Source organism: Dunckerocampus dactyliophorus, chromosome 15, assembly GCF_027744805.1.
Source record: "Dunckerocampus dactyliophorus isolate RoL2022-P2 chromosome 15, RoL_Ddac_1.1, whole genome shotgun sequence".
NCBI classification, from domain to species: Eukaryota; Metazoa; Chordata; class Actinopteri; order Syngnathiformes; family Syngnathidae; genus Dunckerocampus; species Dunckerocampus dactyliophorus.
This window is the reverse complement of record NC_072833.1, coordinates 5,789,705-5,805,003: the sequence shown is the minus strand read 5'-3', so window position 1 is coordinate 5,805,003 and position 15,299 is coordinate 5,789,705. Positions and strand designations below refer to the sequence as shown.

Sequence of the window (15,299 nt, the reverse complement as noted above, 5' to 3'; positions counted from 1 at the left end):
ATGAGACCCCAGGTGCATTATGTGTTGATGTGTGTTCATGAGCAAGGGTGAACAGGTAGCGCAAAATCTAATTGTGGGGCTGCCACATGAATGAATGTATTGAAAACACTAGAAAGCTGTGATGGGAGGACACGAGTTTGGCTGCATGGCTGCACATACAAATATGACCTTTTTTTGTGTTTTTACACAGGTATGCAGCATCGGTTAAGGATGGATCGCAATACTTTGTGCTCCTCATCATCACAGATGGCGTCATCTCAGACATGGCCCAGACCAAGGAGTCTATTGTCAACGTAAGAGCATCATCTCTTATATACTCTAGCTACATCTGTCTTGTGATTCTAAATCAGGGGTGTCCAAACTTTCCAGCAGGGGCCACATAATGAAAACTGAAAGGATGCAAGAGCCACTTTGATATTTTGTAAAGCAACACATGGCAATATACTAAAAAGTTATATATATTTTGAGAAAAATCTGCAGCTCAGCTTTCTGATATAGGTGAAAAAGCGCATTATTACAATGAACTATGAATGAATTTTTGAACTTTTTCGCCCATTTTTGCTGTGATTTAAAAAAAATAATAATTTCACTGTTATTTTAAAAATTTTCAACCCCAATATTTCAACTTTCTCCTTAAATAATATTTATATATTTTCTTTGAGTAATATTTTGACTTCATTCTCATTATATTTTGACTTTATGCTCATAATAATCAAACTTTTTCCCCAACCTAATTTTCCAAGAATTACAATTTTGTTTCTCATATTGAAGCTTTTTTTTAAGTAATTTTAAATATTTTTTCTTTTATATTTTAACTCTATGCTACTAAAGTGACATAATTTTTCCTCATAATATTATGAGCTTATTGCACTTTTTTTCTCGTTACAAATAAAACTTTTTTCTGTTAACATTTTGACTTTATTCTAAACTTACAGCTGTTTTTTCAATTTCTGCTGTTGTTTTTTTAATTATTATTTTTCATTAACTATTTCAACTTTTTGTAATTTTTCTTCCTGTAATTATGATTTTATTCCCCTAATATTTTGACTTTATTCTAGTAATAAATTTTTCTGTAAGCAAATTTTCCAAATATTATTTCTTGTAATGTTATGACATTTAAAAAAAATCTTTTTTAATATTTCAGGTTTTTGCTACTAAAATGATGTTGTTTTTTTCTCATAAGTACAAATTTTCCCTCATTATATTATGACTTTATTCTGCAAAATTACTGCTGATTTTTCCATTTTTGCTGGGGTTTTTTAAAGTTTTTTTTTTTTAGTTTTCTCGTTAACTTATATTTTTAGAATGTGCCGCGGGCCAATAAAAACCAGTCATTGCCGCAAATGGCCCTCGGGCTGCACTTTGGACACAACTGCTCTAACTAGTGGTACTTTGTAAACATACTATTAATGCAATGGAAGCTCTGTTTCACAGTCAAATAAAATGCAAGATGTTACCATGAAAAACATCACTTTTGCTTGCATGCAGATTGCTGGACATGTGCAACGTTACAAGGGAATAAGAATATTTCCAAAACTCACACAGTGTTGCTTTTACATTTACATTTAAATCATATTTAAGTCAACCTTCAAGGGTTTTTCTTTGCCATTCCAACACAGGAATGATTTAACTGGCGAGCCTATGCTGTTATTTTGGAGTATTTGCAGCCATGCTCTTGCCTTTGACAGCATGTTATTCGCCCTTTGTCCGTCCTCTCAATCACTGTCAAGTCAAAAGTGTGTTCCTGAGGGAGTGCGTGTGGAATACAGAAAAACGACTTTTTCAAAATAAAAAAAAGGCAGTGATCCTGCTCGGCAGCGAGAAAGTGAGGAAAAAATGTATAGGACAAGCAGAGGGCAGCAGAGACTGAGAGATGACCTTTACATTGCTACAGAAAATATAAGCTCATCTATCGCTCAGCAGCGTGAGGTCAACACATTGCTCAAAATGCACTCCACTGGTCATTTGCAAGCCGAGTTCAGGCTGGTGCATTGCTGGTATTATTATTCATCCCCATTTTTATTCATCAGAGAGATTTATGGATATTTCCCCTCCACATGCAGGCTTCCTGTCTACCCATGTCCATCATCATCGTGGGGGTGGGCCCTGCGGAATTTGACGGTAAGCAAACAAGAGCATTCACACTTATGAGTAATGATTGCCCTTCTAGTGAATGACAGGTCTCTGACTCTTTTTATTCCTTTTTTTCTTTATTGTCATCAGCCATGGTTGAATTGGATGGCGATGAGGTCAGAATTTCATCCAGAGGAAGATACGCAGAGAGGGATATTGTTCAGGTACGTATTCACTTTTTTATTATTCACTCTTCAACAAGTTGAACAAACAGTGTTATTGGTTGAACAAGAAAAACTAATTTATGAATTACACCTAATATGTCACCACTGACTGTATTTGTTTATGTTGACTAACACTTCTACTCCTGAACCGCTGCACACAAACGGGTGAATATTTGTCAAAACATGCACCCCGTGTTGCTTGTGCTATTATTTTTCTGACAAATACGCCACAGTATTAAACCCCACAGTTTGACTCCACGCAGTCATGGGCAAAAACATTGGCAACCCAGCTCGTTAGTGGCCACTCTTTCCGTGGAATGAGACACTTTTTGGGGAAGAGGTATTGGTCACAGTGCAAACCTCCTCCTCTGTTTCGAAAGGCCCTCTTCTACACAGACGTAGCAAATTTTAACTTTTTTTCACACATCTCACATCTTAGCATCTTGGAAACCATAGAGGTTATGTTTTTCCCTCTAGACGAACTTTGAAATGGCCCTGGCCTACATAGGTGGGCAAAAAGAGGCATGCTTGTTAGTTGTAACAAGCGAGTTCCACGCATGCACACACACACACACATACACACACAGGGGGTTCATGCAGAAAAGCAACACAGAAATAAAGTTGGGTTTTTTTTTAACATTAGCAGCCAGTTCTGCCTACAGCCTCTCATTATCAGCAAACTAATAAGGCCCGGTGACACGAAGAGGTTTGAATCTCGCCGCGAGGGGCTTCCAGCATAAATTGGCCTCCCGTATGATCTTGTGATTGTAGGTGCCAGCAGCTCATTAAGTGAATTAAACAGTCTCTGTCTTAATTTAGCATAGCCATAACATCCAAGCTTGTACTGTGCTTTAAGATGCAGACCAGCCATTCCAAGAAGTGGATAAAACTCTTGTTATTATTTACTTTACAAACTGTCAAGTTGTGTTTGTTTAACACGAGGGGCATCGCGAGACACTGAGTTCATGAGATGAGACGATACACAGGGTTGGGTCTATGAGGCGAGACAAAATTTTAACATTGGCTGTACATAGAGTTCAATGAAGAAATAGATGACAATATATTGCAATCTACTGATTTAAATTCTACTACGTTACCTTGCATTGCTCCTCACGAGGATGCAGTCTTATTTACTCTTATTATGTCTACTATATTGGGTAATACGAGTGTAAAGCCATTTAAAGCCGGCATTGCAATATATTGATGAGACAATAGCCATCGCAGGAAGTACACTGTCCAGAAAAAAACAAGGAACTGCTAACGTGTGAGTCTGTGTTGTCTTATTTATGTCTAATATGTCTTATTTTCTCTGATTCTACAGTTTCTAGTATATTGGGTAATACAAATTTAAAGGTGACTATATGGGTGTTTGTTTGTTATTTCATGTCTAAAGGGCTCTAATAATGACAAATTTATTCCATAACAATGAAAATATTCCATTTATTTATATTCAATCCTACTTCACGGAAATGTACTTATCGCGGTCGGGTCTGAAACCAATTAACCGCGATAAACAAGGGACGACTGTAGATATTTTAAAAATAAAATATAAAGAAAACAGTACTATAATAGTTTTTAAAAGATGTTTTCCTTTGTATTTTTGCTCTTTTCCCATTGTTATTATTATAATTATATTGTGTAAAGAAAATGTTTTGTCACTAGTTTTTCACTTTTTTTAAAGAACAAAATATGCACTTTGCCTCAATGTGAACCTCTTGAGCTTTCAATGATATCCTGTGCTCGCTGAAATAGTTTTTTAGCATTTTCACGCACTTTCTCTTTGCTTTCCTTCCAGTTTGTCCCGTTTCGAGACTACATCGACCGGACGGGGAACCACGTTCTAAGCATGGCCCGGTTAGCAAAAGACGTCTTGGCCGAGATCCCGGACCAGTTCCTGTCTTACATGAGGACCCGCGGGATCAAGCCGGCACCTGCGCCACCTCCCTACACGCCTCCAGGACAGCCCCTCCAAACACAAATATGAAGGGAAGGGGAAGTTAGTTTCTGAGTCCTATTTGAAGCCACTCTCCATGCCTTATGTGTCGTGGATCCCAGTGGTCGTTCTCGTATTCTGGAGCAGCTGCATGCCAGGGCCAGGAGAGTGGACGGGGAGGGAAAACCCAATCTGTTTACTTCCAATGTCGAGCATTCCTATCACTGTCTGGAATTTTTTATTTTCTATCTTTTAGCCTGGTGTCGTTGCAGGAAAAATGAAGCAGGTTTTATTTTTAATGTACAAAAAGAATGTCCCCAGACAACACAAAGGAATGAACACTAACTTGTAAATAATATTTCTGTCTTTCACTGTTTACAGTAAGGATTTTTACTGTTCATACTTTTATACTTCAAGCTTGTGATATTCTCTCTCTCTCTTTTCCCTGACGTGCGTCAGGTAGCAGCAGTGCAGGTCCCGGTAGCCCATCTGTACCGTACCGTACCGTACTGTACTGTACCGTGCCGTACCGTACTCGACTGTATTCCTGGTGTTTATCGACCTTTTTGCATGAGTGTAGCCTGGAGCACATGCATGAATATAGCGGCCCTGCACTACCTCTTCCAACCATCCGTCCGTCTTGAGGTGGGTGGAGTGTGTATGAGTGTGTGCAGTGATGGAGTGGTCCAGTCGTCTCTCTCGGTCTGTCAGTCTTCCTTCTAAAAAAATCTCCCAATCTCTCTTTCCTCTCTGCTGTGTTTCCATTCATTCTGATTTTCATCCTTCGTAACCAGTATACCGTGTATTAAACATATATTGTTTATTTTGCCTTTTTCACAAGTTACCTAGAAAAAATGTCATGCACTAGACATATAATAATCCCATAAGAAGCACCTTTTTTCATTTGTTGCTTTTATTTGGATGATAGCTCATTGAATATCATTTATTGTTCTGTATATGGTGGTATTTCTCTTCCAAAAAAGCAAAAAATGCTAAACAAAACAATATTTTTTTTTTTAAACAATCCATACTTAAATCATATCTGAGACCGTATTGCCTCAAATTAATAAAACAAAGGTTGTACCAAAAAAAAGGTGTTTAGGCTGTATTACTGCAAGTTAATACCATAACTAATGCTAATTGATTTTTTTTCTCCATAACAGTTAATATAATTTATTCTGTATAAGGTAGTATTTTTTTCCAAAACACAAACGTTCTACCAAAACAAGTTTTTGCAAATTTGATTTGTTTTCATGTATTTTTGTTGGGTTTTTAGGGTGCATTCCTGTAATTAGTAACCAATATATATTACACATATATTGTTTATTTTGCCTTGAAAACACTACTGTACATCTGTACTTAATGCTATTATGTATCTACACATTAACACAAGTTACTGACAACAACAACAACAAAAAACAACAACAACAAAAAAAAAAATATATATATATATATACACATATATATTATATATATATATATACACACACACATATATATATATATTTATATATATATATACATACAGTATATATAGTGAATGAGGAGAAGCAGCATAGAAAATGGATGGATGGAGTATATATAGTGGTGTTATGTCCAGAAAATTGAAATTAGTTTTTGTTTTTATTTCAGTTACAGTTAATATTACTGGTATACATTTTTCTGTGGAAAAATGTAAAATTTGGTAACAGTTTCTGCCAAAAAATAAAAATTTTAATTCAAAATGCTAATATTTTGCTATTTGTATTTACATTTTTATTGTATTTTCAAAATGATATTTTAAGGCCATATTTCCTCAAATGAATAGCATTAGTAACCAGTATAATCTTACACATATCATATTGTTTTTTCCCCCTTTGTAAACACTAAAAAATTGCTTTAGTTAATACAATCATGTGTCTAGTTTTGAATATTTATTAACGTATAATAACCGAGAGAATGTACAGTAGGATTATGTAGCAATACAGTATATCCACAAAACTATATTTTGTTGTTTTTCTTTCCAAAAAGCAACTATGTGCACATTTACTATATATTTTTTTTTTAAATGATCACTAGTTAATTTTTCAAATATATTTTTCACTCCAAATTTTAGGCCTTATTCCCACAGTGAATGGAAACACAGTTACTCTCAGTCTCTTGTCTCTTCTCGGCCTTGGCAGTGATGCCCACATGCTCGGGGGTTTGTTTGTGTGTGTGTGTGTGTGTGTGTGTGTGTGTGAATATGTGGTCTTAACATCAAGTTTGAAAAAGACAGCAGCTGCTCTCAAACAATGTTTGAGCATAAAGAGCCCAGTGGTCAAAAACGCAAAGAAAATACACATTTTGTTCATTCATGTCTTTTGGTTTGGAGTTAGTGATTTTTTTTTAATTAATTTTTTTTTTGACTGAGCAATGTATGCGTGAGTGAAACGTTGATTATCAGAAAAAAGCATTTAGACTGTGTTTTCTGTATATGTGAAGGGAAAACACATTTTGTAGTATTAAGTACCTAACCTAATGTGACAACATTAATACTAATATTCTCCAGTGGACTGATTTTAAAGATGGTATTAAGGACTGAAGCTCCAATTCATGACCGGTGGGACCAATACGAAATCTAGCCACAATCACACACTGCCCCTTATTTGACTGTTTAAGGATTTGTTAGATGTGTGGTAACTCTGATTGATGATCTAAGAGTGTGTGCATTTGTAGCAAATAGTGTGGAATGAAGAATCTTCGCATGCTTTTTTATTGTAGCAGAGTATGGACATACTAGTGTGTGTGTACGGCCTTGCAGTCACCCACTGTGTTCAAGGCATAGCTGGACACATCATTAGGACTGCAGGTCAAAATAACAGCGCTCATTACAGCGCTCGCTAAGACTCAAGTCACCCGTCTGTTTTTTGAGGGCTGGGGGGGTCCCCGTGGGAAGGCCACAGAGAGGCTTCTGGGTCGGTAGAGTTTACCTGCACCAGTCTCATGTTGACGGCTTGCTCAATACAAGCAGACAGAGGGATCACCTATTATTTTTAAAGCACTCGCCAAAGCAAATTAGCAGCAGTAGTGGAAACCACAAAAATGTATTTCTACATCAATCAATAAACTGGGGGTCACATACAAAAATTAGAGAGATGCCAAACACTTCATGTTAAACTTTTTTAATCTTTTCCTGTTAGTTTTAGTGTACTTTCACAAGAATTTAGTAGGATATCATACAAAAAAATGCACACGTCACACTCTGAAAACAGCATCCTGCAGCAAACTAATAAACAAATATTGTAAACACTAAAACGCAAGACTATAAATGCTACAATATTACCATATACACCCGAATAAAAGATTAGATTGCAATTAAAATAAAAAAGGACATCATATTTCACCATTGTCATAAAATGAGCATCATAAGTTCTTTCTGTTTGCTAACTTGCTAACAACATTTGAGACACTGTCAGAGGTGTGTGTGTGAGTGACAGGAAGAAAAGCTCTGACTCTGTTGTTTTGGTGCCACAAGTTGGTTTACATGCGTAAATCTCGACTATAAAACGAGTCAACTTTTTCAAGGAGAAAAATAACATTTTATATTCAGATTTAAAAAAAAAATATATATATATATATAACCCTAAAAATTTAAAAATTTTTGCACAATTTTCTACTAAATTCTTGTGATAGCGATATTCTTAAAAGTCCCATTTTTTTTAATCATCATGAGTGTGTATGTTAGTTTAAATGATTAATTTGCATAAATCTACTGCTGTATGTATGTGTGAGACATTCCACAAGTGTTTTAATGGGCAATGTGACCATTTGTTTACTTAAAAAAAGCTATCCAAATACTCTATCGTATGCTCGTCATATCTTCTTAAAAATGTGCACTATGTTTGCATGTACAGTTTTACTAAGGATGCACCAGTTCCTTTTTGTTCTATATACAAAAAAATGGTGTGTTTTGAACTATTATATGAGTCTATATGAAAACTGTACAAAAAAAAAATGGCCTTAACTCGCTGATTATCTTGGAATTGTGCGATGCCTTCTTTAGAGGAACTAATGGTTTCCAGGAATAACTTTGTGTCAGTGTTTCTATTGCGTTCTTGTGTGATTTTTGTTCGTTTTTTGGAGGGGTGGGTGTACTTTGTTTTGAACCAGTGATTAATCAGAACGCATGGCTGAATACTGATTGTCTTATATTACATATGATAGATGACTATTTCCATATTGAACTCGGAATTTTTCAATAAATATTCGTATGAAACCGTGTATGTGCTGCATCCTAAGACAACTGATTTATTTGTGGGTATGAATCTGGAAAAACAACTGACACCTGCTCCAAGTGGCAATTAGCAGGAATCTTAATGACACAAAAGTGCCAAAATACTCAATTGGTGGTTGATTGGAACACAATAACTCGGCAGGATCTTTGACGTGATACTCGTTATTAAAAGTTGCTTTCATTTCAAAAAGTTTTTCCACAGACATTGTTTATTTTTTGTGTATTTTTCCTTGAACCTGTCATGTTGTTCTTGCACATTTACTTCACACGGCTGCCATTTACACGCTAACCTCATTAAAGTTCACAGTGAGTGAATGCCACAACCGGTGTTGATCCCGCTTCTGTCGCCATCTTGGTAACAAACGTCTTGTCACACAATGCATGTTGATTGGTTGTCACTGTGTTTTATATAATGGTACATTAACACGTAGATGAGAGCAAGCCACATATGGATGGGGCTGCTAATTATCACCTCGCGTGCTTTGACAAAGAAGTCGTCTTTTACAGATGATAAGTTATGCCGACCCCGATTGGCAGGCGCATTTTAACATGTTTGACCGTGCCAGTGAATTAAAGTAAAAGCCTCCACTGGAAATATGAAGTACTATATTTTAATATTAATTGATTCAAGCACTCCAATCCATCAGCACTTGTGGATATTAAGATGGATGCTTGTGGCCCCTGCTGAATGACCTCATAAATTTGGAGAGCACATGAATTTTCCGTATTACCCATCTGTACTTGGATCGACTTGCAAAACAAATTCCCACAGCTGGCTTCACATTTGGCTGGCTAATAATCAAAACCCAAATCATGGCCTGTCTGGAGGCAGTCAAATTGAGATGTGGCTATGCGCCATGCATATGTAATACACAAGAGGACAAATGGCAAAGTGGTATCTGTCTGATACTCTGATATTGGCCTGGTATTGCCTCAGTATCAACTCAATGCAGATATTACTTGATGTCAGCATGCTTGTAAAGTGTAGTATTTAAACACATTATTGTGGCGGCTGATATCGGCCAGTAATTTATATCTGATTCTGTACATAGTGGATGCTGATATCCGATAAGGTATGATCTGGTATCAGTCTGATCTAGGTCTGACGGTGATTTTGGCACAATGTCAGATATCAGTCCAATATTGATATCTGAAATTGGCCACCACTGGTGTCTTACAGTGGTCCAATGCTGATATCCTTCTCTGATATTGGCCTGATACTGACTCAGTTTCAACTTGATGCTGATATATTTTTATGTCCGCATGCTTGCACAGTATCTAAATACATTATTGGTTTCATTATGGGAGCTGATATCAGCCTAATCTAAAATAGAGTGTCTGATAACTGGTATCAGTGTGATACTTGTACAGTAATATAATATTAACATAAATTTATAAATAATGTATATTTGATTGTGGTGTCTGATATCGGCCAGATATTTATATCTGAGTATAGTGTATATAGTGGATGATGATATCTGATAATGGTCAAAATACTGACATCTGGTATCAGTCTGACCACAGTCTGATGGTGATATTGATACAATATCCGATATCAGTCCAATATTCATACATGAAATTGGCGAACACTAGTGTCTTACATTGATCCAATGCTGATGTCTGGCAAACACTCTACTGTGATATCACTCCGATATTTTGGTCACATACGGTATTTGTGCAGTACTTAATATGTTGATATTAATAGGTTGATATCAGACACTAAATATCAATTCAGTACTTTTATCTGAAATTGGTCCAATGCTCATTACTCTATGCTCAACTAAACACTCATAATTAATATCAGTCTGATACTGATACAGACTGATACTGATACTGTTACTGCAATTATCATTGTTGATATCGGCCGTATCAGGGGATGGCTGTCCAGTGCTGATATCCAGTGTCAGCCTGATAATCATATCTGATATCGGTGTAATTCTGATATTAATGCAATACTGATGACAATTATCAGTTCAGTGCTCATGTTTGATAGTGAACAAATATCACATCCAATAATGGTTTAATTGGGATATTTGTATCAGTCTTATACAAAATCTATCTGATATCGAGATGATGCCATATCACCAAATGCACTATTGTGACATTTAAATCAAGAATCTGTGTATCAAGATGATATGAGGCTGTGGTTTTTTTTCTCTTTTCCATCAAACGGTGGAGGCCGGCACATACCTCAGGATGCCATAAATAGCTTTATTTTCCCAGTATCGCTTGAGAGGAAATAGCTAGATTAATGTGGGGGGTGAGGAGACGCGCGGTGAGAGAGCGTTGCTGATATCACTGTCAATCATCATGTGATGCAATGCCTGCAGAGAAAAAGACATGAAGGCAACACGAGCATGCAAAGGTCAGTGGGGTAAGAGTGCTTGTTACACTTGTTGTCAATTGCTAGGACACTAAATTCCATTCACTGCACACAGCCACCAACAGACTGCACACATTTCTCAAAAACAGGACCCTGGTGTCAAAACCTCAAAACTCTTGCACTCTTTTTTTTTTTTTTTTTTTAAAGACGTTTTTTTGCTCATTTGAACATACTTTTCACTCGTAGGACACACTTTTCAAAAAGAGAACACTAGGAGGCAAAATTCAGACACTGTTCTCTGGGCATTCAATCGATCGCAACTGGACTGCTCAGGTTGTCTAAGAACACGCTTCGCCTCTCATCCGAGCAGGCTTTGTCAGTTCATGCTCAAAGACCAGGTGGGACACACACCAGTCAGATTAGATAGGACAGCTCTAGTCTGGTTCATGCTCAAAGACTATGTGGGACACACACCAGTCAGACTAGATAGGAGAGCTCTAGTCTAGACTCTAGACACCAGTCAGACTAGACAGGACTGCTCTAGAATCTAGACACCAGTCAGACTAGGTAGGACAGCTCTAGTCTAGATGAGAGCTAGACACCAGTCAGACTGATAGGACAGCGCCAGTCTAGACTCTAAACTAGATTGGACAGCTCTAGTCTTGACTCTAGACTAGAGCTGTCCTATCTACTAGACTAGAGCTGTCCTATCTAGTCAGTCTGGTTCATGCTCAAAGACTATGTGGGACACACACCAGTCAGACTAGATAGGAGAGCTCTAGTCTAGACTCTAGACACCAGTCAGACTAGACAGGACTGCTCTAGAATCTAGACACCAGTCAGACTAGGTAGGACAGCTCTAGTCTAGATGAGAGCTAGACACCAGTCAGACTGATAGGACAGCGCCAGTCTAGACTCTAAACTAGATTGGACAGCTCTAGTCTTGACTCTAGACTAGAGCTGTCCTATCTACTAGACTAGAGCTGTCCTATCTAGTCAGTCTGGTTCATGCTCAAAGACTATGTGGGACACACACCAGTCAGACTAGATAGGAGAGCTCTAGTCTAGACTCTAGAAACCAGTTAGACTAGACAGGACTGCTCTAGAATCTAGACACCAGTCAGACTAGGTAGGACAGCTCTAGTCTAGACGAGAGCTAGACACCATTCAGACTGATAGGGCAGCGCCAGTCTAGACTCTAAACTAGATAGGACAGCTCTAGTCTTGACTCTAGACTAGAGCTGTCCTATCTACTAGACTAGAGCTGTCCTATCTAGTCAGTCTGCTTCATGCTCAAAAGACTGGGTGGGAGACACACAAGTCAGACTAGATAGGACAGTTCTAGTCCCAACTCCAGACACCAGTCAGATTACTTGTAGATAGGACAGCTCTAGTCTAGACTTGTCATCTGACTGGTGTGTGTCCCACCTAGTCTTTGAGCATGAACTTGAATAGGGCTGTCCTATGTAGTCTGACTGGTGTGTGTACCACCTAGTCTAGACTAGAGCTGTTCTATTTAGTCTGACTAGTGTTTGTCCCTCCTAGTCTTTGAGCATGAGCCGATGAAGACTGCTCGGATGAGAGGCGAAACGTCCTCTAAGACAACCAGAGCGGTCAAGTTGCGATCAATTGAATACGATGAAGTGGATGACTGAGAATATTCGCAGGCGTAGTTCAGACACTGTTCCAACACAGCTGGCGCAATGAAGACACAGCGGGTCACAGCTGAAACCACCTTTGCCAATGAACTGCACACGATCAAACCTGCTGAGAAACTGCAATAGGTGTTCAGGATGGATGCCGGAGGAGCAGGAGGTCAAGGTGAAAGACGTGGACGTGCCCAGAACCTGGACCTTCCCATGCACTTGGTCCAGTACCACAACCCAGACAAAGACCAAGACTTAGACTGAGACAAAGATCCACGCAAAGAAATAGAATTCCAGGTGAAATTTGTGCCACTGTCGTTGATAACGTGCTGAATCATGGAATGACAATGAACAAAGCAGGGCAAAGAGTGACACCCAACCAGAGCAGATACACAGTGGGAGCAACTATTAGACGATGTAAGGAGGACAACAGGTATGAGAAACTCTGTATACACATACTTTACAGTATAGTAGGTTTAATGTGCCTTTACCAGTTTTTTTTATTTTGTAGAGTTGTAAAACCGTGTTTTGTGGCAGGAAGACCGCCTTTATTTAACCCGCGCCAAGAGGCCCTGGTGGTCCAAATGGTGGGGCAAACAATGCAATAAAACAGATAAAAATCCAGCAAAGGATAATTTAAGACAACAATTTCAGAGGAATCAACAATGTAAGCCTCTCCACTGATGATCGTGTGTTGAAGAAAAAACGGATGGGCATGAAGCAAGACGACAGAGTTCCCTTTGAAAGGAACTCCCTCAGAGTGAAATGTACAAGTGAGTATATGAAATGACTCTTTACTGTAACAATACAAGCAGGAATGTTCCGAGAATACTGTGAAAAATCTAAATACATAATCCTGGTTCCCAAGTCAAAGTACAGAAAGTGGAAATGAATAATACATTCCAGAGAGTTTTTCAATTGGATTGAGATGATAGGCTAAAGGAATACACCTCCTATTTGTGGATGAGGCTGGTTTCAACCTGGCCAGGAGGAGAGGAGGGCAAAATATCATTGGACAACGTAACCCTCTGTGCTGCAATAAGCAACCATGGAGTAATTCAATCATGCAGTTCTGGTCTTAATTTTCATAGAGGACTGTTGATTCGGGAATGGTTTGATATGAACCCGCCTAGTTATTGTGGTTTTTGTGCCACCGTATTCTCCCTGAGAAGAGTAAATAAAGTCTATGTACAGCACCCATGCCAAAATGACACCCATATATTCCCGCTGCAAGGCATGCTGGGTAGCTTGTGGTACTCTCTCTCCCAACATGTCACCATTTTTACTTGATTGCAAAACATGTTGAGTTCCTCAGGGAAGCAAGGAGGGACGTTCACATACTCCTGATATCTCATGTTTTGTCATTCATAGTTCATATTGTTCTTGCTGCTGGACTACCCAGCATGCCTTGCGGGCACTTGTAAACTTGTAGACAGTTTAAGTTGCGTGTTATGTTTAATGCTTAGTTATTACCCACGTAGTAGTTGGTTTGTGATGCGTTAACTTGCTGTGGAGGTGGTGTGTTATTTCGTTGCACCGTGAGAAAGTGTGGTGTTCTGTTTGACAACCTCAAGATTCAAGAGAGTTTTATTGTCATGTGCATAGTACAACAGCAGTTATACCATGCAATGAAAATCTTATTCTGTTCATTCTCCCAAGAAAAGAAAGAAAACAAATGAAAGAATAAGAACATAAGAAACATAAACACACAAACATATATACCAATAAATTAAGCAACAACAACAGACGAGACATTAATACAAGTAAATAATACAAATAAATAAATAAATAAAGTGCTATGAGTGTGTGCGTGTGTTGCGTGCGGCGTGTGCGAGTGCTTCATTGAGGAGCCTGATGGCCTGTGGGTAAAAGCTGTTTGCCAGCCTTGTGGTCCTGGACTTCAAACTCCTGTAGCGTCTGCCTGACGGTAGGAGTGTGAATAAGTGTTGTGGATGTGTGCTGTCCTTGATGAGGTTGTGTGTTCTGCGTAGGACTCTAGATTTATAAATGTCTTGCAGTGAGGGGAGGGCTGCCCCATTTTCTGTGAGGTCTTGATCACCCGCTGGAGTGCCTTCCTATCACGTGTTGTACAGTTACCGTACCAAACAGTGATGGAGGCGGTAAGGACACTTTCGATAGTGCATCTGTAGAAGCAACTCAGGATTGTGGTGGACATGCCAAATTTCCTCAGTCTTCTCAGGAAGTACAGTCTCCTTTGGGACTTCTTCAGAATTTGTTGGGTGTTGTGAGACCAGGTGAGGTCCTCGCTGATGTGCGTGCCAAGGAACTTGAAGGTTTTCACCCTCTCCACCTCAGTCTCATCAATAAACAGGGGTCTATGCGGCTCCTTTTCCCTTGTTCTTGGGTCGATGATCATCTCTTTAGTCTTATCTGTATTGAGAAGGAGATTGTTATCACGACACCAAGCTATGAGGTCCGCCACCTCTCTTCTGTATGATGTTTCAACACCACCAGTGATCAGTCCGATGACTGTAGTGTCATCTGCAAATTTAATGATGCTGGTGTTGTTCTGGGAGGCCACGCAATCGTAGGTGAAGAGCGTGTAGAGGAGCGGACTCAGCACACACCCCTGTGGGGTCCCAGTGCTCACAATTCTTGAGCTGGATGTGCGGTTGTGGACTCTGACTGACTGGGGTCTGCCTGTGAGAAAGTTAAACACCCAGTTACAGAGGGAGGGAGACAGGCCAAGTGTGAGGAGCTTATCTGTGAGTTTGTGGGGGCAGACTGTATTAAAAGCAGAGCTATAGTCTATAAATAGCATTCTGACGTATGTGTCCTGGCCCTGTAGGTGAGAAAGGGCTGTGTGGATGGCAGTGTTGACTGC

At 38.8% G+C, this 15,299-nt stretch overlaps 1 protein-coding gene across 3 annotated transcripts in view; it reads left to right on the top strand.

The window, feature by feature from the left end:
* Positions 1-8,494, top strand: part of LOC129195141 (copine-8) — a 68,347-nt gene extending 59,853 nt beyond the window's left edge. For all 3 annotated transcript variants that reach the window (XM_054800938.1, XM_054800939.1, XM_054800940.1), the window contains 4 exons: positions 191-293; positions 2,064-2,121; positions 2,224-2,297; positions 4,093-8,494. In XM_054800938.1, coding sequence (XP_054656913.1) covers positions 191-293; positions 2,064-2,121; positions 2,224-2,297; positions 4,093-4,281 — 424 coding nt within the window. In that variant the 3' untranslated portion in view covers positions 4,282-8,494. The remainder of the gene's footprint in view (positions 1-190; positions 294-2,063; positions 2,122-2,223; positions 2,298-4,092) is intronic.
* The last annotated feature ends 6,805 nt before the right edge of the window (positions 8,495-15,299 follow it).